Raw genomic sequence first — 24,200 nt, forward strand, 5'->3', positions numbered from 1 at the left:
CCACAATTCAATTTTTTTTTTTTTTTCCTTTACAATATTCTAAACAATGTATCTTTAACACGGAAAAGTGATATGAACTTGAATGACACCATTCCTTAACCAATTGACGTAATGCATTTGCAACATGTTAATTTTATTAGTTTTAGTTGGCTTAGTAAAGCCACCTATTTCCATGCTTTATTTGTCCAACCAGTCGTGCTAGGCCAGAAGATTTTTCAGAACCACCAAAATAACTCCATCACATGCAGCTTTGATATGCCTTTTAACTAATAATGCCTCCACCTGCTATCCTCTCAACCACCCTATGCAACCCCATATTTAATACCCAAAAAATAAAAAAAAAACCTACGTTTTGTCTTCAAATAGTAAAGCAACACCAAAGGGGTCAGTAATTTATTAAGTTTGGGCATCAGATTGAATAAATCAAACGATATAACGGACATAACTTGTGTGATTCTCATTTCCTAATTTTTAGTGCATGGGTAATTAAATCCATAAAACCAGTTGATCTATCATTCAATGCCTAAACACAGACTCCACCTTCCCTCTGCAAGAGGGAACTTCTACAGGGCCATTTTCAAAATCACTTTATAAGTTCTAATTACACAACACAAAGCACTTCTGTTTTTCACAATATGGAAAGCCTTTTCTTGAGAGCAGCAGCTTTTGGTTTGGTTTTGGCTTTTTCGTTTGTGATTGGAGGAAATTATGCACAAGAGTCAACCACACTTGTTCCGGCAATCATGACGTTTGGAGACTCTGCAGTTGATGTGGGCAACAATGACTACCTCCCTACCATTTTCAAGGCTAATTACCCTCCTTATGGAAGGGACTTTGTGAGCCATCAGCCTACTGGGAGGTTTTGCAATGGCAAACTGGCAACTGACATCACTGGTAAGTTGAAAATTTAGCTTCCAACAAAAGTTCTTTTGTTATTAACAATATTAAACAGTAATTAATTGCTTCTTAATTAGCATAATGGGCAACTTAATGTTGATCTGCATAAGATTTTTAGTTAACAGAACTGAAAGTTTAAATTGTTAGTGAAATTAATGACTGTTTGATTGCATAGCCAGTTCGACTGTTTTGCTTCTTTTTGTCTTTTGCAGCTCAGAATTTTGAGTGCTTTAGATTAATAATATGGTCACTTTAGCTGCATTTGCGATTAAATTTGTTAGAGGGAGCATGCTAACTGATGATATGATATGGTAGTTGATGTGTTAATTAACAGTTGTCGGTAGTAATTGACACATGATTTGATGTAATAAGTGCGCATCAACTGCCTCGTAAGTCTCTAATGTGGTTAGAGAATATGATTTTTCTTGCATTATTCTTCGTGATCATAAGGAAATTTAACTGACTGGTAAAAATCTAATCTTTGTCTTTATATATGCAGCTGACACTCTGGGGTTCACTACTTATCCGCCGGCGTATCTTAGCCCACAAGCATCAGGGAAAAACCTTCTGATCGGTGCCAACTTCGCTTCAGCTGCATCCGGTTACGATGAAAAGGCAGCAACCTTAAACGTAAAATTCCAATCTTATTTATAACAGTAGTCTATGCTATGAACTTATATATGTATTATGTTTTTATATACAAATGATACCCGGGAGGGCATTTTGAACACAGGATCTCAGGTGCAAGGATAAATGCTGTTATATATATGTTAATGTCGTAACTTTGATACAATTGAACTTGTGTGGAATGCAGCATGCAATCCCATTGTCCCAGCAGCTGCAATATTACAAGGAATACCAGACAAAGCTTGCCAAGGTAGCAGGCAGCAAGAAAGCGGCATCGATCGTCAAGGATGCTCTCTATTTACTGAGTGCAGGAAACAGTGACTTTCTTCAGAATTACTATGTCAACCCTTTTGTTAACAAAGTCTACACTCCTGACCAGTATGGCTCCATCCTTGTTGGTGTCTTCCAAGGCTTCGTTAAGGTGTATATCTTCTCACTGCTCCTCTTAAATAGTTCTAATCGTAATAAAACGATAATTCAGTTATTGCACCCGACTGTTGCCTCATTTAAGTGAATCTCACTAACATTAATACATCACTTGTCACGCGGACTACGTTAATTAAGTAATGGAATTTTGGTTAAATTTCTATTTTAGATTTCTGATTGTGAAACTAATGGCTCGTTTGAGGAGATGGTTTGATTCAAAACTAATTTACCTTGTGATTAAATCCGCGAGTCCTTTTTTTCAAACATGTCGTCCGAATGGATCCTAAGGTTTTGCTACGCTTCCTTGAAAACTAGGATTTGTATCACTTGGGAGCCAGGAAGATCGGTGTGACCTCACTCCCTCCATTGGGTTGCCTTCCGGCTGCAATCACCTTATTTGGAAACCATGAGCAAGGATGCGTCGCTAGAATCAACTCTGATGCCCAAGGGTTTAACAAGAAGATAAACTCCGCAGCAGGAAATCTCCAAAAACAACTTTCCGGTCTTAAAATCGTCATCTTCGACATTTACAAGCCGCTCTATGATGCCATTAAAGCCCCAGCAAATTACGGTACTGAACTACGTCTCAACCTGTAGCCTAACGAAAAAATATATCTACTTGAGAAAAAATATATGCATACGGATAAGAACCTATTATTTTCTCTGGTAATCTTACAGGATTCACCGAAGCGAGGAGAGGTTGCTGTGGAACGGGAATTGTAGAGACAACATCACTGCTGTGCAACCCCAAGTCGATCGGAACTTGTTCTAATGCGACTCAATACGTGTTTTGGGACAGCGTCCATCCGTCTGAAGCCGCTAACCAAGTTCTAGCCGATGCATTGATCCTCCAAGGCATCTCCCTCATTGGATAAGGGGATTATATGGATCTTTCTATATCTCAAAAAAATGTTTAAAGACTGCTACTACTTGCTTTTAGATACTGCTAATGTTTGCAAAGATGGCGACTCAAAAGCTTAATAAGTTGTATGCAATTTGTTAAGTTATCAAATGGTTTATAAACTGTCTTGTTTTGTTAATTGAGAGAGAGAGAGAGAGAGAGAGAGAGAGAGAGAGCAACATTTAGCTAAACATCATGTTCTAATTGATTACTATTGAAGAGAATTACAGATCCAATTAGTCAGATTTAAGCTAAACGTTTAGCAAATCTTTTGCAGTGATTTGCAAATTTACCAAAAGAGAGCATCAAATGCTTTGATAGGACCTGTAGCAGTAAAAAGCTATATGGCAAAAGGCAAAATGACACCGGCTTTGAGCTCAAGTAGCGGCCACCCTTAGCGAACATGGACGATCTTTGCTGGTCCTGGAACCATTTGCCACCTTCAAAACTTGAGCTGCTGCTTTCTCAGAACTGTTCAACTCCCACAGCATTCCCGATGTTCCTGTTACCTGTGCTGCACGCCCAGGCTGGAGAGAGACACAGCAGATAACAACAATGTTATAGAGTCACTTGTCAATGAAACATAAAAATCCTCTGAATCGAAAAAACATGATTACTCAGAGACCTCAAGGTTCTCAACAAACAAGCCGCGTCGATCCCTTAGAGTTGTCTTCGAGTTGGAGCTACCAGTGATTGATGCTTCTGTGAGAGGAGCTCTGCCTCCTGTAGTTGCTGATCTTGAACTTCCTGCAGCAGCTCCACTCTGTTTGTAAACCTTCTTCCGGTATCCTGTAGCTTCATAACCTCCATGATTCCAAGAGTTGGTATGATCATTTGAGTTAGCATATGTCCTGGACTGTTAAAAACAGGCGAAAGTAACAAAACAATCAGTTCAAGCCACAACAAAAGCCAGCATTATAACTTGAGACACTTTCCTTGTCGTACAAGTAACAAAAAACTGAACCTACATTCTTCTGGAAATTCTCATTCCTAGTGCTGCTACCCCACTGTGGTTGTCTGCTTAGAACCTGTGACATCATGAATCAAGTAAGAATAATTAACACTAAATACACACATGCAGAAACACACACAAACGATGAGGCTGATTAGGAAATAAGATGGATTACTTACAAAAGGGTAATGCGCATCAACATTAGTACCAAAACTTTGATGCATGACTGGCGGGCATAGTAGAGGAGCCGTAGGAGGCCTTGGGGAAACGCTGTACTGGACCGGGTGCAGGGCAGGCCAGTTTGGAGATTGCAAAGATCTTTGTCGCAGCTGAAGAGTATAGTAATCTTGCAAAGCCTTGCAGCGATCTTCTTTTCGTTGAGCTACAGACACATAAAGTTTTCTTCCTTCAAACATAGCTCCTGAGAAAAACAAACTCAAATCAGACAGGCATAAACCAAATATAGGCTTAACAGATGCAAAAGCAGGAAAAGACACAACAAGATCTTGTTTACCGTTAAGATTACTGAGAGCTTTTGCAGCTTCTTGAAGAGTTGAGAAGCAAACAAAACCAAAACCTCTGCTCATCCCGTTGCCATCACGCATCACCTTCGCCGATAGAATCTTCCCAAGGGCACTGAAATGTTCTCCTAATTTGCTATCATCAACAGATTCAGCTAGATTCTTAACATAGAGATTCGTAGACTCAAGTTTCTCAATCTGACTGTTCAGCATTTCCTTTTTACATTTTAAAAGCTTTTCCCTCTCAGCTTTCTTTTGAGCCCTTCCTACAAACAAATGTTTTGATCCTGATACACATTTTGAGTTTGTTTATTAGAGAAAGTTGCAGTCACATTTATACTATCAACAAAAAACGCTACAACATGATTAAGTTACAGGTTTACCCAGCAGTGCACCATTCATTCCCTCAACAGCCTTCTTAGCCTCTTCTGGTGACTCAAAGTTAACAAACCCGAAACCTTTTGACTTCCCTTTCTCATCCTTCATGATGACAAGACTATGAACACTTCCATACTGAGAGAACATCTCTCGAAGCAGATCCTCAGTTACATGTTCATCCAGATTTTTCACAAACAGATTCGTAAATTTGGATTCATCCTGGGCTGGTATCCTCTCACTTTTCTTCACAAATTTCGATACATATCTAATGAAAAATGAGGGAACAAAATTATTGACGAACAAATAATAATATCACTAAATGCAGAAACTATAAACAACACATGTAAATGCAGAAACTATAAACAACACATGTAAATGCAGAAACAACAAGAGAGTTCTTTATATCAATTATAATTAACAACAAATGCAAAACTAGTTTATCGATAAACATGTAACCATTAACCAATAATTAACAACAAATGCAAAACTAATTTATCGATAAACATGTAACCATTAACCAATTTATCAATACCATGTATGAAAGGGATCTCAACACATTTGACAAAACCATCTATAAACAATCAAACATCACAAAAGCAAACAAAATGACAGAATAGACAAGACAAAAGGAAACAGAGGGCTTACAACTTCTTCCCCTTAATGATTGTATCATTGAGAGCATTGACAGCAGCCATAGCCGATTCCTCTTTTTCAAACTGGACAAACCCAAAACCCTTGCTCTTCCCATTTATTTCGGCTACCTTGCAAGAGTGTATAGTCCCAAACTCCCCGAACATGTCCTGCAAGTGAGTGCTGGTGATTTCAGGGTCAAGGTTCTTCACAAAGACATTTCCAAGACCAGTTTTCCTTGGAACGGGATCCCTCTGACACCACATTATTCTCATGGTTTTCCCTTTCAGCTCAGTGTGGTTCAGACAAGCCATAGCCTTGGATGCTGACCAAAACAGACCGAAAGCTTGTCAAGAAATCTAACCAAAAAATCATACACGATAACAGAGGAGAAGAAATTAAGGACGCCGAAAACCCATTTCAGAAAAATGGAACAGGAAAATCCCAAAATTAAACCCTAATAAAAAAAATTTGGGAACCCATTTCAAGAAAGACATTCTTTAAGCACAGAACCATTGGAAACCCATTTATGGAAATTGAAATTCGGTTCTCCATTAGCAAGAATTCCCCAAAACCCTAATCAAATAGCTAGATTAACGAACCCTAGGGGCATCAGAACTAGAATAAAACTCCAAGAAAAAAACCTATTAAAAGAAACCCATTTCACAGGTTCATCCATGAACAAGAAAACGAAAACGTAACCAAGATTTAGATATTCACACAAAGAATTTCAGAGAGAGAAACAGAGAGATGTACAGAGAAGCAGAGCCACCATTGTTGAAAGAAAAGATGAGAGAGAGAGGGTGGGGTTTTTGGTTACCGTGAGAGTGTGAGTAGAAGTTGACATAGCCGTAGCGGAGGGACTCGCCGGAGTGAGAGTCACGGCAGACACGGACGGAGGCGATGGGACCGATGAAACGAAAAGTAGCGAGGAGGTCGTCGTCGGTGACGTGTGGGTCCAGGTCGCCAACATACAGCGAGAAATTATTCTCAGGATCGGCCGGCGCCTGCGGTCGCACTGTTACTGTCGGCGGTAGTGGAGGGGCTGGTGGTGGTGGCGGCACTGGGGTTTTGGGGTCTGAGAGCTCTGCCGCCATTTTCCTTGCAGTTCAAGAATTGCAGCTCAGAGAAGAGAGAGAAATTGAGGGGAGAGAGAGAGATAGAGATTTGTCTGTTTGTTACAACGGAGAGGGAGGTGTGTGATACTGTACGGGTATAAAAAGCGATTGCGAAGGCGGGAAATTTCTGTACGACGTCGTTTTGATGAGGCGTTTTAAGTTCCTATACGATACAGTTGGCATCCAATCCACAACCGTTGAGAGGTTTGATTTAATCTAATTTGGACGGTTGTGATTGTGCTTGCCCAAGTTAGAAAAATAAACCTAACTGAATGGTTACATTTAACCATGTAAGAAAAGAGGAACGCTTAGTGCACTAATTCACTAGTTTCTTTTACCTCACAGATATTATGTACATTTTTTTTTATTTAACGCACATAAATGATCTATATTGTAATAAGAGACATTATTGGAAGAAAAATAAAGCTTATCCAAAATGTGCAAAGTAGGAAATTCTACCGTGTAACTGGTCGTTTATCAACTAGGATGTTCAAGATTTTTCCGCAAAAAGAGATTCGTATTTTTCGCATGTCAACAATCACTGGACAATATAAAAGGTAGATTGCCATATTCAACCCTCATGCGAAGAATAAAAAAAATGAAGGGATTCCATACACAATATTCTGTCACTCGAGTAATCAAGATCATTCACTCATACACAATATTCGATTCATTTCCAAATATAGCAATTTTGAACTTCCGTCAGAATGTCCCTCGTTAATTATCAATTATTCACATTAGATTAAAAAGGTGAACTACTGTAAATTGCATTGGTTGTGGCCACACACATATGGCACAAACGTAAAGTAGCTCCATTATGATCTTGCTACATCAGTACATCTAACAAAAATGACGGAGAAGACTTCCATGGTAAGCGACGCTATTGTGGCGGTCCACCAATGCCATGAAAGCAAATATGTTATTGAAGCTAAATTTGGAATTATAAACTTGATTCGCTTTTTTTTTTTCCTCTGTTATTACACGCGATATTGAGGGAGATGGCAATCGATCGTTTTAATCCACTCTTATTACCGCAAAAAAGGGTAGATAGGGATTATTCGTTCATAAAATGTAAATCAAAAGTACACTCCTCTCACCAATTGAAATTCTTTCCTATTTTTACACAATTAGTTCTTAACTAGCTTCAACTGTAAAAATATGGTAAAAACTGGCTCTTTTGCTATTTTCTTAACTATAAGATTCACATGTATGTGTATGTATATAAACCGGTTGATCAACTACGATGCTGATGCTGATTTTCTGTGTACATTCGGGGTCGCGCCACGAGAGTTTACCAAAGCTTCTGCATACTTCACCAGCTCAGCTTTCTCAGTAGAGTCTGAGCCTTGGTCTGATCGATCTTTGAGTGGGAAATCCGCAGAACCCTCCCTGCTGAAGGTCTTATACCCGGAGGGGGTTCCCACGTCACTATGCCTTTGAGCCCTGCGTACATCCTTGGGATCCTGTTCCTTTGGACTTCTCCATCTGGGAAGGTCTAAAGAAGCTTTCGATGAACTATGAAACGAAGTTGCAAATATGTTACTTTGACCCTCTTGTCCACCATAAGCTGCTAGTGATTTACTTGAACTGAAAAATGGAGATGGAGACTCGTTATCTTCTGCATATCCAGTTTTCTCTGTTGACACAGCCTGGTTGTGGTAAGGAGTGTCTTTTCCCTGTATGAGTCTCCTAAGCTTGCTAAACAATTTGGTTTTACTCGACATGTTGGTTTTTGTAGCAGATGAATTGTCGACAGAAAAGTCATCAAACTCAGGGGAATCTGTGAAAAATGAAGCTTGGGAGGATGACCATTGTTCAGAATCAAAATCAATGCTCTTATCCCCGAATCCTTCAGTGTTTGCATATTCAACTATTAGCTGCTTGGCTTTCTTCTCTGATCTTGGGCTTAATGATTTACTTAAGTCCCTTGCCACTGTTTTACCAGATTGGGGCTTATAATTCCGCAGTTCGTAGCGTAAGCAAGCATTTATCCACCGGAGGTAAACTAATTCTTCAACATCAGAACACCGATCAACATGGAGTTGCTGAATTTCCTTTGTCAAGTCGTCATTTTCTTGTCTTAAACGCTTACTCATTTCCTTCAATGCTTCTGCCTGCAACAAAGTGTAAAACGTAAATTCTAAAGAATAATGATCAAGGGAAGACACGATAACAATTGAAAACTATGATCAGCTAGTTACCTCCGGATCTTCCAAGATAGAATTTGCAAGGATTTGTGTGGACTCTAGGCTCCGTGCCAATTCAGAATTTTCGAGTTGCAATTTCAAATTAGACTTTTTCAACTCTTCAGCTTCATCCTCCAAATCTTTTATCCTTCTCAACTTCAATTGAATATCTGAATTACTATCAGCAGCTTCGCTATCGTGAAACTTCTCTACTCTTTTCTTCAGAGCTAATATCTGTTCTTTGTTCTGTTCAGCTTCAAATCTGAGTTTCTTCTTTAGAATCTTAATTTTTGCCCTAGTAGCCTCAAGCTCAGCCACCACCTTTGCATGATCGGCCACTTGTGACTCCAGTCTTCGGTTATCTGCCTCTAAGGACTGAATCTTGAGAGAGAAAAGCTTAGCCTCCATACCATTTATCTTCAACTGGTTTTGGAGCTCCATAACAGCAGTCTCCTGCTCCTTAAGGCCATAGTACTCGAGCAACTGGACTTCAAGACTCCGCTCCCTCTCTCGAAGCGATCTAACTGTGTTTCTGAGGTGTCTGATTTCTTGCTCATATTCATCCATATCTGATCGATATGCTTTGGGAGTGTCTGCATCTGACCTAGGAGTTTCGACATTCTTCCTTGGAGAAAACCCAGAATTTGCAGCACCAAAGTCAAATTCCTCCACAAGCTCATTGAACACTGGTAAGAGTAACCCATCTTTGCCTCCACCGTGTTTGCTGCATGGAGAAACACTGGACGTGCAATTAACATTACAGACCTTTGGCATGTGCATCTCGTCCTGTTAAAAAAATACAGAAACATGCTTACTTCACTGAAATAAAATTTAACAAGAACAAAGCCACTCGTTGGGTTCGTCTTAATTAACGGGAACCTCATAACCAAATGCCTCTTCCTATATTGGCAACAGATAATTCCTATATTGGCTCGTAACTAATTGTTATCTGGACATAGAAAAGGTGACCAGAATTTAATACAGATATATTCCCCTTCATGGCCGGAAAATGAAAAACACAGAACACAAGCAATCGCTAGACAAGCAGACAGTTGACAAATTAATGCATGATCAAGTTCCGTCCAAGCAGTAAACCTTCTATGTTTAGTTGCCGCACATAAAAAGGGAAAATAAGGGGAAATAATGAACTGAGAAATTCCATAATCCTGTCTTTAGTTTCCGTAATTGGAAAAAGTAATCCTTAATCATTCAAGTGAGAGGATTATATGGATAATCATAAACAAAAATACACAAGTGAGAGGATTATAACTAGGATGAAATGCTACAAACGCGAATAAATCATTCCAAACTGGTTTTTCCTACTTTATTTTTCATAGTGAAACTACGTCGGCATGTAAAATTCATCTGCTCATATAACCAAGACTCTATGATCCAGAAATACCATTATTGTAATTAACTTGCTACAAAGTTTTGAGATCAATCGACAGCACAAGCAGAGATTCCATAGCATATAACTAAGACTTTATGATCCAGCTAAACGTACATATTTTTCCGAATTGCATGAACTGTGTGATTTCCTTGCGGCATTAAGGTCATCCTTCCGCCGAGGCCTCACTGCCAAATCAACTTCACTTTCTTTATCTGCATACATAAAATGATCAAAACAATGACGAAATCAACAATTAAGTACGACAACAACAAAATGAAAAAAAAAATAAAAAACACAAATGAAGGAGATCAATCTAAAGTGAGAAGACGAACCCGAGGAGCACGAAGAGCGTGGTGAAGGCAGGGAGGGCTTCATCTTTCTGGTTTTGAGACGAGAAAAGAGAAATCCAGCAAATGAGAGAGCAAAAGCCACCCCAACTTTCAACAAAAGGGGCTTAATGTCCCTGTTCTTTCCCCCAACCATCATTAAAAAACCCTAATTGCGAATCATTAACCCACATAATTTAGAAACATATTTATGGGTCCACTTCTGCTTCATCTTCCATCTACATCACCACCCCATGTCAGATTAATCCACACAGGAGAAATTGGTAATAATTAAAACACCAACTAAACGTTTCCCAAAACAATAAACATGAACTTAGTTATCAAAAAATGAAGGAAAAAAAATGATTTTGATCAAATTTTATGGCCCAGAAAAAGAAATAATCACATAACCCATTACAGATTAAGCCAAAAGGGTCACAAAAAATGAAAAAAATAAGCAAAACCCAGCTAAATCTAAAAGTCTGATTTGATCAAAGTTCATGCCAAAAAACAGAAAGAATCACATGACTACAGAAAAAAGCCACAAATGATAAAAATAAAATAAGATAAGCAAAACCCAGCTCAATTTATAAGTTTATACATAACCCAGAAAGAGAAACTTCCATAAAACCCATGTCAGATTAGCAACAAAAACTCAGATTAGCAAAAACAAGCAAGCACCTTTTGAATTTATGCTGATTAAAAAAATGAAGCGAGAAACTTACTAGTATTTAATGGAGCTTTTTCTTGGAGGCAACGAATCAGCAAGGATCAAGAGGACGGTATAAAAGTTTTGATTTGGTCTTTGATTTATGTTGCAGTTGAGGATTTGTTTGTTTGTGATTGTATCTCTCTCCTCTCTCTCCTGTCTTTCCTGGGATGATGAAACAGTTAGTAATATAAAACAAAATCTTACATGAAATACTTTTTTAATACAAATGTTCCCACTAATGTTTGTCCTATGTCATGTTCGATGTGATGTGCAAGAAAATGGTTAGAGAGGGATAGAGAAGGAGAGGAGAGAGAGAGGGGATTGAGATTCTGGTTCCAGGTGGGCAAACGAAAAGGGAAAGTGAAGAGGTTTGAGCCCTTTGAATGGAAAAGGAGAAGATAATTAGAGGGTTAATCTAATAATTCAGGAAGGTTTTGGACATGGAAAGTGGTGGATGGGCTATATTTAAGCTGCCTCTGTTTTTCTCCTGTTCTTTTTGCAGTTTTTTTCTTTTCCCTCCATTTGCAAACTATATATTGGGTGGGTGAGAAGGTGGGGAAAGTTGGAATTGTATTAATTATGGGGGTTATTTACTTTTAATGGTCAAAGCGAACCCTTTCGTTCCGAAAGAATCCAATCTTCTTAAGTAGAATTTGAACCTACAACCATTCAGTAACAGATGATCGCTAATTGTTATGTAACGTAATTCTTACTTTTATTATTATTACCAAACATGTTTTCAATTGATCAACACGTACTTAGGTAGTACTAAATATCAATATATGTGGATGAAATTATTGAAAGTTTATACATAAAGTACTTAATTTGCAGGCATAAAACAGTAGCCAACTAGTCAGTCCATATATCCGAAAAATAAATTATTGAGTTTCAAAAAGCAAACATATTATTTACTTCATAAAATCTCTAGATTTTAATTATTAAGATTTCACTATGAATACTGTTATTAAGATTCATGACTCTCAATTTTATTTTTATTTTTTTGCCCTCAATATTATTGGTTTCTGTTATTAGATTTCTTTTTTATGTTCTGTATTATTTTTTGGAGATAATTATTATTAACATAAAGTTTCATAAATTCCTTCTTGGTAAAAGATTGAAGGAGAAACTAGGGGCGGTGTGTAAATGGGTTTTTAAAGGAACTACGATTATCTTCCATCTTCTTTCCATCTCCTTTCATCCCCACATCTTATATTCTCTATTTTGTCTTTCTCTTTCTATAAAAAAATTAATATAAATGTTGACGTGGCTTAACTGTGACGGTTCAAAAAAATGGGAAGGAAGGAGAGGAAAAAAAAGGGAAGAGAATCCTACTACTTTTTAAAGTACTGATAACTATCAATTTATTAAAAGGATAAGCTCTTGTTACATCTTTCAGTAAACTAAAAGAAGCTTCCGTTAAATCATTCATAATTACTGGTCAAGTGTCTCTCAAACAAATGTATGATTTTCCATATAATGTTACAAATATTTCTTGCTATATATTGCTAGATAAAAGGTGATGAATTAGTTTCTTAGTTAACACCTATAATTGTCTTGGAGAGATAATTTAGTGTAACCGGATTATGAAGAAGTACATCACGTGTCATGGTATAAATAGTGGGATTTGTATATTAAAATTTTAATAACTTAAAAAATAAAAAATTTTATCATTTATATAAAAACATATAATATACTACCTATGTTCCGATCATAAGAAAAAATTTCTCGTTTATGTTGCGTACAGATGGAGGAGAGAGACAATTGACAAGAGACTCAAGTTTGCAAGTTTGCATTGATTCCTTACCTACTGTAGATTTCAGTTCCCATGTGCCTGGGAATGGAAAATAAATTAATACTTTTATAATGTCAAAAAATTAAATTAATAATTATTTTGAACAAATTATTGGAAACTTCCAGCGATATATATCTTGCTTCATTGAATAAATTTTAAGAAAAACTAATGTAAATAATTTGAAAATTTTGAGTTTTAACGATAATGAAAAAATAAAGGTAAAGTGAATAGTACCAAGATTGACTTTTTAGTTTAAAATATGATTTTTTTTTATTAAAATAAATAGCACTATGAGTTTTTCGTTAAAGTTTTCTAAATTTTAATATGTGATGTTAATTGGAAGCCTGAAACGTATGCATGCCACCGAACCAAAGTCTAAAACATCATTGACCCATAAAATAAAGAAAACAAGTCCAAATCATCCATCAATCGAATGGACTAGATATGTGTTTTGAACAATAAACTAACGGATGTGCACTCTTCAACGGTAATTGTGTTAAATGCATATATGCACATAATTAACTATGACCTTCTATTGTAGCCAATTTCGAGAGACACATACATAATAAAAGCGTCAAGGTAGTTGTATCTCAAACTTAACACGAGTCATCATATGTTTTGACTTTTTAGTATAACTGTATTTTTAAGGCATCATTCACTAAGATCATTAATTTCTTGGGCAATTAACAGGAACAATCTTTTTTGACATTTGGTATCATTTTTTATTACCGTAGAAGACATAACAATCACATAACACCAAATCATCTCTGCATAATGTCAAAAAGTAATTATTTCTGCTAATTGCTCTAATTTCTTTCTTAAAGATTGATGTTGATGTTACCCCTCCTTAGTTCATTTTCCTCCCGTTGTTGTAACAAGGAAAATCTCTACAACTCAAAATTTTCCTTCTTTAGGTTTCGTGTTTAGGTTTTCGTTAGGCTCATGTGACATCATGTCACAATTTACGATTATCTTTTTAATGCTTTATTAATTATTCTAAGTGTGTCAATTTTTTTGTCGCGATACATTAGTAAGAATCATATATGGAATATGCTTTACAAAATGGAGTGTTGAAGACGTACATGTAATAGACAATTATTAATTCAAACACGCAATTGTTTGAAGTTGGACAATTACCTGGAATGATCACTTTTGAACATTTAGTTACAGAAATGATTAATTTTTAGTAATGATATATTGATCAATGACACAACCATGACATAACGACCACATGCACAACGATAATATAATGATGACATGGTAAAAATTGATTATTTTTTATAACCAAATATCAAAAAGTAATCATTCCAACCAATTGCCTTTTAAAGTTTGAGTCATGAACAATTAATAGGTTAGCCTTTATGTCACATTCACAGCCCCCATTAAATACCGGGCCCAACTCCACCGTAGCACGATATTATCCACTTTGGGCCCCGACCACACCCTTATGGTTTTGTTTCTGGGAACTCAAATAGAACGTCCCAGTGGGTCACCCATCCTGGGATTGCTCTCGCGTAAACTTGCTTAACTTCGGAGTTCCGTTGAACTCCGAAGCCAGTGAGCTCCCAAAAAGTCTCGTGCTAGGTAGAGATGGAAATATACATATAAGGCTTACAGGATCCACTCCCTAGACGATATGGGATGTTACACTTTAGGAGCAATGAAAAGTTACAATATATAAAGAGAGAATGCAAAAAATGGCGAAACATTCATAATTTCAAAATTGCCCTCTCTCATTAAATTTTCAAATAAAATAAGAAAATCACAAACAAAAAAAACCCACAAAGTGATTATTAACTAATTTTATTATTTTTTAAAATAAATTATTATTTTGTTTTTCGCTTTTTGTTTCTTCAAATAAAAAACCAAAAGAATCAACGCGTATGAAAAAAGGCTAGTGTGTGTGTGCGCACGCGCACGTGTATATATCACTATATTTTTTTTTAAAGAGATGATAAAATCATTTACACTAATTATCTTAAACTACATAGAGATGAATAGTTTAAATTCGAGACAATAGACCGAAATCCTTGTCCATGAAGATAACCACCACGTATTTCTCTCAAGCGACCTTTCAATACAACAATCTTGCCATGCACTAATGACACTCGTGAGTGTTCAGAATCTTGAACACGATCATCAAATGGTGCATGGCTTGAACTTGAACACGTTGAGTAGCTAATTGCCATCTTTGAATTATGTTCCACCAGTAGACATCGATATAAATTTAGCACTTAATGCAGTCATAACTAATGAGTTCTTAATGATTACAAAAAACGAAAAGACAAAGAATTAGGTGTGGTAGAGTAATCCAAAGTTAAGGAAAATAGTATTATAAAATGTTATGTTAAAAATATAAGGTGACAGAAAATTCATAAAGAATTCTACTTTTAAAATGATTTCCTTAACATTTTTCTAAATATAATCCTTAATGACCCATGTGACTTTTGTAGGTGGATAATTAGATAGAATATGAATAACATAACGAGAAAATATTTGTCAAAATAAAAGTTCAACGTGAGAATTGGCAGTAAATGCAAGTTAAGGAGGAAAATCGGAGATATACTCAAATTCGTTATTTAAAAAAAATGGTGATTCAAGAGAGACAATATTTTGTAAACCACATCTAGATCACCTCTCTAATAGAGGTGAGACTTACTTATATTGTGGACCCTACGTCTATTAAAGAGAGGGTTTAGGTATGGTTTACAAAATGTGATCTCCCAAGCATTTTCAAAAACAATAAAACCAGTATGATTTTGCCTTTTATTTATATAGTGATGCTAGAGATACCACATTTTTAAACGATATTTTATTGACTACATAGTGTGGCGATTGATGATTGATTTCCTTATTTAAATCCTTAAGAAATGAATTCCACTATCAATTACTATATCATGTAATTTACAAAATATGGTCTAAAAAGTATGGTATCTCCAATAGTTAGTAAATTCGCGTATAATATGCATACATACACACATACTTTTAAAAAATACTTTTGTTTTCTGTACTCATCTTAAATTAGCGTACAATATGCTTAGGAAACATGTACATATGTACTTTTTAAAATACTTATGTTTTTCGTACATGTCTTAAATTATCGTATAATATGCACAATAAACACGTATGTACGTACTTTTTAAAATATCTATGTTTTTATACACTTCTTAACGATTCATTAAATTGCACATTTTTTTAAAACTCCAACTTAACTTTAAATGTGAAAATTTTCACGTTTAATACACATTATTCTCACACATTTTTCAATAATACATATAGAATTTACGTTTTTAATATGTATTTTTAACATATTATAGAAGGCCTTCAGTGGTTTAGCTCTATATCGATAAGAACACATGTATTTGTTCAACAATTCTCTTTTACAATGAATGTAATCTTGTATATATTCTTTATAAAGGACCAAAAATACCTTGCTTACATATCATTGGAAAGTGCATTAAGATAAACATGGCGGTAAGAAGAGGCAATACAAAAGTGTGTTAAGAAGAGGTAATACAAAAGTGTGAACTATAGTCAAAGTGGATCGTCCTACACTAGCATTTCCGCAGAATAACTCTCCTGGAGGCAAGCATATTATAAGAATAGCATCTAGTATGTCCTTTACAATATTTACTGCCCGATAATCAATTCAATAGTAGGTCCATTTTTAGCCTCGGTAAAGTCCATCTTCTTGTGATAGGAATGAACAAGAACAAATAAGTTTTAGCTAATATAATAAAGATACCAATTATCGCTCCAAAACTCCACATTTCATTTATTTCAAATAGCTTATAAACATACGTGTCCAGGATAAATATATTCTAACCTCCCAATAACTGTTACAAGTAATGAAGAAACCAATAAATTTAGATAGAAAGCAAACATAAAATAACCCAAATTTTATACCCGAGTATACTAACTCCTCTTCTGCTTCTGGTAAATCAAAAAGTAATATGTCACATCCTGCTAGGGAATAAATGATAAAAATGATAAACCGTATAGGGTTGGTTGTGCCCAAGAAAGGCACTTGTTACAATGAAATCATGGAGATGTTTAACAAAGTCCAAATAAATATCCCATTACTTGATGCTATAAAGCAAATTCCTTAATTCCGATCGTAGAGTTCAAGAAAAAAGCACAGGCAAGTCAACTAGCGAGGAATAAAACTAACAATCAACTTCCCATTTTTGATGTCCCACAATTGCGCTAGGTTAGAAACTAAGGAGAATGACAGGGGTCACTGGGTCATAAAAGCTAAAACTTGGGGCAGAGGAGGCTAGATTAGTCAAAAGACGGTTATCAGTTCAAGGACACAGGGTGCCTCTGATTTTTCAAGGTAAGAAGGGGTAGGGAAAATGGCTCGAGCCAATGTTTGAGTATCAGGCGCCACATCGCTGAAGTAACCCATGCCATGCTCCTAGGAAAAGCTTGAACGACCTTCAACAAAAGGGTACATGTACTCGAAACTGACACAGGTGGTAAGTAGAGATTACCTAGGGGCGTGAGACAACTCTCTCTAAGGAACTTGGCAAAATAGCCCCGTAAGTTCAAGTGAAGGGGTGCCCCCTCACAAAGGGGGTCGCAGTGACCAGGTCCTTGCGACTGTTTACCAAGATCACAATTCTCTACAAAGTCGTAAGAGTTGAATTACTCATGCCTCAGCCTATTAGTGAACTATCTCTCTAAGGATTGTGGAAAAATGTTCACTAGAAATATTCTTGTTATTGCTTCGACTCATATTCCCCAAAAAGTGGAACCTACTCTAATAGCTCGAAATAAATTAATATATTAAGATACGAAGGTTTCTTATTCCACAACAAGGAAAGCACATTTAGCACCACCTTAGGGGATGACATGGCCTTAAATAAAGTTAAAGGTGAGGTTCAAACAGGGAAGGCTTACGGTGGATACCTAGGCACCGGAGACGGGAAAAATGTAAGCGACGAAATGTTTCGAGGAGTTGAAAATAAGTGTAGATTTGGAGATTCCTGAATAGGTTAACCTTTCGAACTACTGCTTAATCCATGGACAGACAAGAGACAACTTGGCAAATTGAAACATCTTAGTAGCCAAAGGAAAAGAAAGCAAAGACGATTTCTGTAGTAGCGGCAAGCAAAATGGGTGCAACCTAAACCGTGAAAACGGAATTGTGGGAGAGCAACATATACGTTGTGTTGCTAGGCGAAGCAGTAGAGTGCCGCACCCTAGATAGCGAGAGCCCTGTAGCCAAAAGCATCACTAGCATGCACTCTAACTAGCATGCATAGTTTTACTAAGCGATTATTGTAAGTAGTTTCTCCGATTTATGCCCCGAACTTGTGAACAATTTCCATTTCCACCTAACTTTTATTTCATCGAACTACCATCCTGAATTTTTGTAGATGGTCAATTACCTTCCCACCGTCATACTACTCCACAATGCATCCAAAATTTCGTTCATAGTTATCAGGTGGACAGTGCATAAATGAGCCCAATCCTCTAATTATAAATCATTCTGAAAAGAGTAGGGAAAGCTTAGTTGGGAAAAAGAGTGGAGAGGAATCATATCTGCCCACAACTCATAACTTCTCATTTGTTTCATAAGTATACAATGACTCCTTTTAAAGATAACGATACGAAAACACAAAACAGCGACAGATTTAGGGTGCTCTTCTAAAGAATTACATCACACATGAAGACAGATGGAGCGACAATGAATAAGAGCGCCATGAACACAACAATCTTTGATTTCGGAAACATGCTTCTAGTTGAACCCTTTCCTATTCCTTTGGTATAGACGCTGCAGTTGCTTCAGTATGGTTTTCCCCAACTATCAGTTGGGCTTTTGTTTCCTCTTCCTTTTCCTCTTTCTTAATTGCTTCAACCTTCTTGAGGTCCAAGAAGCTTGGCTGATTGGTTGACGACAGTAACCGTGCCCACATTCTGTCAGTGATCACAACCTTGTTCTGCTTCTCGGTCACCCACTGCGCATGAAAGAACAATCAACTTGAGCATACGACTCAATCACAAGAATGACAATTCATGGCAGTATCCAAAAATGAGAGTGCTCTTGTATCCCGAATAATGTAAAATCGATTTTTTGCCTATGTTCTTGTATCACTTGCTTCGTCATATTGCCTATTAGCTTTTGAAGGGGAATGTAACATGCTAGAGTTTCCCCACTTCCGAATCATATGTGCTTCCCTTCTTTTACTGAGATAGCTAATTAAACCAAGAATAACTTTCAACTTACACGGAACGGAATGTAAGCGTGCCTCCCGTTAACAGGGCCGACAGTGAAGCCCGTGTATCCAGCCATCGCACCATGAATGGCACTGTGAGCAAGGAGGGTGCAATATACATTATCAGATGCATTGCTTGGAATTGCACGGATCATGTAAGTAGGATCTGCAAGAAATGAATGACAGTTGTTAGGTTATGTAAGTTGTTCCACCAGACTTTACGACAACATCCGTAGAATCAGACAATAAAAGGGTAATACTTCAAAATCCGAAAAGAGGCAATGTTTCAGTGTAACAAACCTATATATTTGAGATTTATAGTGATATTTCTCTGTTTCGAGAAGTGGTCCTACAAGAACATAATCAAAACCAATACAAATGGTAAGAAGTGGCATACCCACGGTTAAGTCACTTAAAAATGTTAGGGATAAACAATAGCATATGATGTCAACGTCATCAAACAAGTAGGCTACACTGCTTGTGGCTACATTGTTTGTTTAAGATTAAAAGCGTTTGGCTGCTTGACAAAGTCTTCTTGAGTTCCCCGCCCCGTTTTCTAATGGGGGGTAATATCAACACTCTTCTAAAAATCCCCGCCTAGTGCCGCCTAGGCCCTGCCAAGGCACTAGGCGGTTGGCCACGGCCCCGATTAATGCCTAGGCGTTTGAAAATTTAGAAATGACGCCTAGACCTGCTGAGGCACCCGCCTAGACCGCCTAGCCTGCCCAGACTCACCTAGACATCCGCCTAGGTTGCAACTCACTTAGACAGAAAATAGATAACTTTCATTTTGCATTATATTTTTTTAATAAATTGTAAGAGACTTGTTGAATACTTAAATGAACACACATTATATGCTTGTGTCCCCATGTTTTCATTATGTTTCAAATTTTCAATGCTTCATAATATATATGTCATTCTATTTTGTAATTTATGATGTAATTATTTATATTTTAAGTATAAATAGACACTTACTTACACAAAATATAACAGATTTACTTAAGTCTGCCTAGGCGCTCCGCCCGCTGCCCGCCGCCCGTCTTTTAGAACATTGAATATCAAAAGGAAAAAAGGCTACTGTGCATCCCTACCCTATTCCAGAATGGACATGCTTACAACAGCTAAAAAGTGTATAAAAGACAAACCACACTGATGAGGCAGGGCTAACAACATTTCTAACATCAGGCATAGAAATAACGCTGGCATCTTACCCTAATATTTTGCGATAACCAGAGACCAACATCTTGGAGAAGCTTATTTCCAGAAGCATCCTGCTGGTTCATGCTTTCAGCAAGAAGTTCTTGTCCTGCACCTTCAGCCATTACTATAACCAGGTGACCATCCTCCTTCAGTCTTCTTTCAATGTATTCATAAAGTCCACCTGGTCCTTCCAGATAAAAAGGCGATTCTGGAATCAGACAACAGTCAACATCTCGGCTAGCAAGAGTAGCATACATTGCTATGAATCCTGCGTGACAAGAGAGTATCAGAATAAGAACTACATAACAGTGACTGTTACCCCACAGTTAGTCTCGTCAATGGATGCACATAGTCAACAACCCAATATATACTAAGGGATATCTAGTCAATATGCAGAGGGCACAATTATTACACATGGTCAGGGAGAATCATATCAATTGGAGAAATAAGATAGTATCAAGTGACATAATAACATCACATCAGAAGCCTATTTTCACATTATCTTCCTAAGATTATAGAGGAATGACACTTTACCACTGTAGCGGCCCATTAACTTGACGAAGCCAATACCATTCTCAACGCTTTCTGCTTCAACATGGGCTGCATTAATGGCTCGTTGAGCCTCCTCAACAGCAGTGTCGAAACCAAAAGACCTGTCTATAACCTAAATAAAAGCAATTATGGAACCCAAAATTAAGACTGCTTCCAAGACCAAATGCTAGATTTAGATCAAATACATCAGACAAGTGATGCATGGAATAAGGGAGTACCGGAATGTCATTATCGATGGTTTTGGGAATTCCTGCCACCACTACTTTGAGGCCACGCCTCCTGATTTCCTGCATTGAATAATGGCAGGTAAATAACAAATTATTGGGCTCAACTTACTTATAATTTCATCCCATATTGTTGGCCAACACTCTCAAGATTGTTGAATCTTCCAAATTCTTCGTGCCTGGGTAGCAATGGAGATGAATGCTAGTATGGCCACATCAAACGGAATTACCTCAAAAATCACCGAAGCTCCTTTCTGAGTTCCATCTCCTCCAATTACATAAACCTGACGTGCACAAACATAGTTAGTCTATGCACAGAATTTGTTTGAAGAAAGAAAAGGCAGCATAAAATGAAATCTGAAAATCTAGAGTAACATAAGACAAGATCGACCTGATTAATTCCTCTGTCCTGGATGCTGTCCACAATCTTTGAGGTAACATGCCCACCTCGCGAGGTTCCAAGGATGGTGCCACCTCGTTTATGGATGTCATTCACAACCTTCGGTGTTAAGGGGATTGTATTTCTGGCATAAAACCCTCTATATCCACCCTACATGGAGAAAATTACTTCCTTAGTTCATGACATTGTTCAACCGTATGATAAAAGATTATCATTGAATTGAAGGCCAAATTATCCACCAACAGGCCTAAAATTATAGTCTGTTATATTTACCTCATGTAGAATGAGAGCAAGGGAACAAAAAGGTTCGGTTAACTTTTTATTCATGCACATTTGCACAATTTATTCTCCTATTTTGCAATATGAAGATGGAGATTTAAAATGTCTTTGAGTATACGTCAAATATGCCTTACCTCTATTCCAAGAATTCTTTTGACACCATACATGTGGTACAGACCACATACTATTTCCCTAATAACTGTATTCAGTCCTGGACATAGACCACCACATGTCACAATGCACGCATGCACATCATTTGACTCGAAATACACCTGAGAAATATCCAATTGCATGTGATTTGTCTGGAATACATAACACAAGGACGATAAATACAGGGAAAAAATTAGGAATGTAAAACCTTCTGACGTGGTCCAGAGCGTCGAAAGTGTGTCCCCCTTGGACTATCCTTATGAACAACAATCTATACAAAGCAAAACATTATAGAATTAGAGAACCTGAAGTTGTAACATATAGAAATGTTCATATCAGTACGAATTTGAGCAAAAAACAAATGCATTATTAGTAGAGCACCTTTTGAGCAACGGTATCATCTGCATTAACGAAATACTGCCTGGCCAAAGCAAGATCAATTTTGTGAATTATAAGATCACAACAAAATGTGTTGAACGAAACACAATTGCAGTGAATGTAAAGCAAAGGAGCTGAAAGAGTCAAACTTACTTAACAACCGAATAGGACGGATTGTCTTGTAATGGATTGGGATATGTCTGCGAGATGCCACAAAACATATAAAACTGCGTGTTAGATTTCGTTTCCCCTTGCAGCAAAACAATCCAGTTAGAATTCTCATACAGAGAACTAATTCACCCCTCAAAGCACACTTAGCAAGCACAAATGTTAGAAACACAAAAATTATAGAATTTGTTTTCCGTGGATAATTAACGGCCTGTTTAGGACTCTTCTGCTCCCTTTTACTTGATCTTCTTTTATTAAAAACACGCAGAAATATTCATTTCAGATCCAAGCGCTTCCTCAAATAGCAGTAGGAAGTGCTTGACGAAAAGCCGCTTCTCCAAAAAGCATTTCCACAACCCATAAACGCTTGAAAGTTTTTCTCCATACGTAATCAGAAGCACTTCTGATTGGCAGAAACCGCTTCTAACTCTTCCAGAGGCACTCCAAACAAGCCCTAAATGTCATCACTTTTTTTCATTGAATCAAATCTAAAACAAATAATGTTAGTCATAACAATTTAGCAATATCCACCGGGCACAAAATACCAAAAACAATTAAAAAATTAAAAGAAAAGTCGCCACAATTCTGGTTACTGAAGAAACAACTAAAAGCTCAAGAACCTAATTATATGGAAATCAGATTACTTAACTTAAAACGCAACTTAAACAAGTCCCAGAAACAACAAAAGAACAAATCGAAAGCTTTTTTGTCATGGATCCAGTCATGCCAAAACGCTGCGTTTCACTCACCGCCTAAAAGCAACCGCCACTACAACACCGAACATGCGAAACACCAACCAGAAGAAGATCGCATGTTTTTAGCAGCTACAATTATTAAATTTTTTTTTTTTTCGAATTAAAAAAAAAAAAAAAAAAAAAAAAAAAAAAAAAAAGCAATCCAAGTCTGCAAGTAAGTAGCATGTAACACTGATAATCCGATTAACTTTTTTCTGATCAGCCAAACAAAGCCTTAGAAAAGAGAGAAGTAGGGGGAGAGAGAGAGAGAGTTACGGGGAGATCGGGGATGTAATCAACTAAGTGAGGAACATCTTCGAGGACGTAGCCACCGGGGCCCGTGGCGATTTTGGGCTCGGAGTTGTCGGAAATTGCCATGCTGCCACTGGAGGGGCCGTTCACTCGGGGAGTGGAGGGGCTGGAGGTGGGAGGGGAAGCCGAGAAGTAGCGAGGGTGATCGGGAGTCGCAGTGTAAGAGTTAGTAGGGTCGAAGCAGCGGAACCTGGGCCTAGAAATGGAAGCGGTGCTGGCCATATCTCGAGATTCGGGACTAGTACTAAAAAGGCAAGATACTGCACCGCGTATTTATAGCCGTTGATGACGATTAATCGGACAGCTCCCACGTATTGACTTGGAAAATTTACTTTTCTAATTTCATTTTTTATGTGAATTTCTTGGGCGAGAATTTAGAACAGTTTCAAAGATGTTTTGAGAATGTATTGAATTATTTCTACGTACAAGGATGGGTTTGTCAATTCACATCTTTGTGGCGACGGTATTATATTTAAAATTTATGTTATTTTTTTGATACGTCATGGTGGTGTTAAACGCGTTCCACCCAAGTCAGCCACTTTCTTTCTTCGTATCTTTTATTGAAATTATTTATGTACTCGGTTATACTGCGGTTTGTCTTAAAATTGTTTTTATCTGATAATTTCAATAAAATAGTTCTAGAAATTCAATTCATACACAATGAAATTCAAGAACTAATACTAAGAGTCCCATTCTGCTAAACTCTATGATCTAAAAAATTTTCGT

The 24,200-nt window shown here is 37.2% G+C and overlaps 3 protein-coding genes and 1 pseudogene across 3 annotated transcripts; 1 reads left to right on the forward strand and 3 right to left on the reverse strand.

The window, feature by feature from the left end:
- Positions 1-444: 444 nt before the first annotated feature.
- LOC137739518 (GDSL esterase/lipase APG-like) lies at positions 445-2,973 on the forward strand. Its single transcript, XM_068479112.1, has 5 exons — positions 445-894; positions 1,397-1,527; positions 1,712-1,945; positions 2,266-2,521; positions 2,629-2,973. Exons 1-5 carry the CDS (start codon positions 636-638, stop codon positions 2,823-2,825), a joined length of 1,077 nt encoding a protein of 358 aa, XP_068335213.1. The 5' UTR covers positions 445-635; the 3' UTR covers positions 2,826-2,973.
- A 106-nt stretch (positions 2,974-3,079) lies between these two features.
- LOC137739517 (polyadenylate-binding protein 6-like) lies at positions 3,080-6,429 on the reverse strand (annotated as a pseudogene).
- Positions 6,430-7,422: 993 nt separating this feature from the next.
- Positions 7,423-11,502, reverse strand: LOC137739902 (protein CHUP1, chloroplastic-like). The gene is made up of 5 exons (XM_068479645.1): positions 11,078-11,502; positions 10,359-10,591; positions 10,141-10,238; positions 8,652-9,422; positions 7,423-8,564 (listed from the first exon to the last, which is right to left on the reverse strand). The coding sequence occupies exons 2-5, from the start codon at positions 10,510-10,512 to the stop codon at positions 7,689-7,691; spliced, it is 1,899 nt and encodes a 632-aa protein (XP_068335746.1). The 5' UTR covers positions 10,513-10,591; positions 11,078-11,502; the 3' UTR covers positions 7,423-7,688.
- A 6,872-nt stretch (positions 11,503-18,374) lies between these two features.
- Positions 18,375-23,722, reverse strand: LOC137739490 (ATP-dependent 6-phosphofructokinase 6-like). The gene is made up of 13 exons (XM_068479077.1): positions 23,439-23,722; positions 22,414-22,460; positions 22,264-22,303; positions 22,091-22,153; positions 21,867-22,004; positions 21,445-21,603; positions 21,284-21,337; positions 21,048-21,116; positions 20,812-20,941; positions 20,289-20,545; positions 19,378-19,426; positions 19,089-19,243; positions 18,375-18,819 (listed from the first exon to the last, which is right to left on the reverse strand). Exons 1-13 carry the CDS (start codon positions 23,694-23,696, stop codon positions 18,616-18,618), a joined length of 1,623 nt encoding a protein of 540 aa, XP_068335178.1. The 5' UTR covers positions 23,697-23,722; the 3' UTR covers positions 18,375-18,615.
- Positions 23,723-24,200: the final 478 nt, after the last annotated feature.

This window comes from Pyrus communis, chromosome 7 (genome assembly GCF_963583255.1).
Source record: "Pyrus communis chromosome 7, drPyrComm1.1, whole genome shotgun sequence".
NCBI lineage: Eukaryota > Viridiplantae > Streptophyta > Magnoliopsida > Rosales > Rosaceae > Pyrus > Pyrus communis.

Coding starts and splice junctions, on each gene's coding strand:
- LOC137739518 (XM_068479112.1), top strand. CDS start 636: ATGGAAAGCCTTTTCTTGAGAGCAGCAGCTTTTGGTTTGGTTTTGGCT. Junction 895..1,396: donor ACTGGCAACTGACATCACTG/GTAAGTTGAAAA, acceptor TTATATATGCAG/CTGACACTCTGGGGTTCACT. Junction 1,946..2,265: donor TCTTCCAAGGCTTCGTTAAG/GTGTATATCTTC, acceptor CTTGAAAACTAG/GATTTGTATCACTTGGGAGC.
- LOC137739490 (XM_068479077.1), bottom strand. CDS start 23,696: ATGGCCAGCACCGCTTCCATTTCTAGGCCCAGGTTCCGCTGCTTCGAC. Junction 22,304..22,413: donor CCGTCCTATTCGGTTGTTAA/GTAAGTTTGACT, acceptor TGCTTTGGCCAG/GCAGTATTTCGTTAATGCAG. Junction 19,244..19,377: donor TATAAATCTCAAATATATAG/GTTTGTTACACT, acceptor CATTTCTTGCAG/ATCCTACTTACATGATCCGT.
- LOC137739902 (XM_068479645.1), bottom strand. CDS start 10,512: ATGATGGTTGGGGGAAAGAACAGGGACATTAAGCCCCTTTTGTTGAAA. Junction 10,239..10,358: donor ACGCTCTTCGTGCTCCTCGG/GTTCGTCTTCTC, acceptor TTATGTATGCAG/ATAAAGAAAGTGAAGTTGAT. Junction 9,423..10,140: donor CATGCAATTCGGAAAAATAT/GTACGTTTAGCT, acceptor TTTTTTTAACAG/GACGAGATGCACATGCCAAA.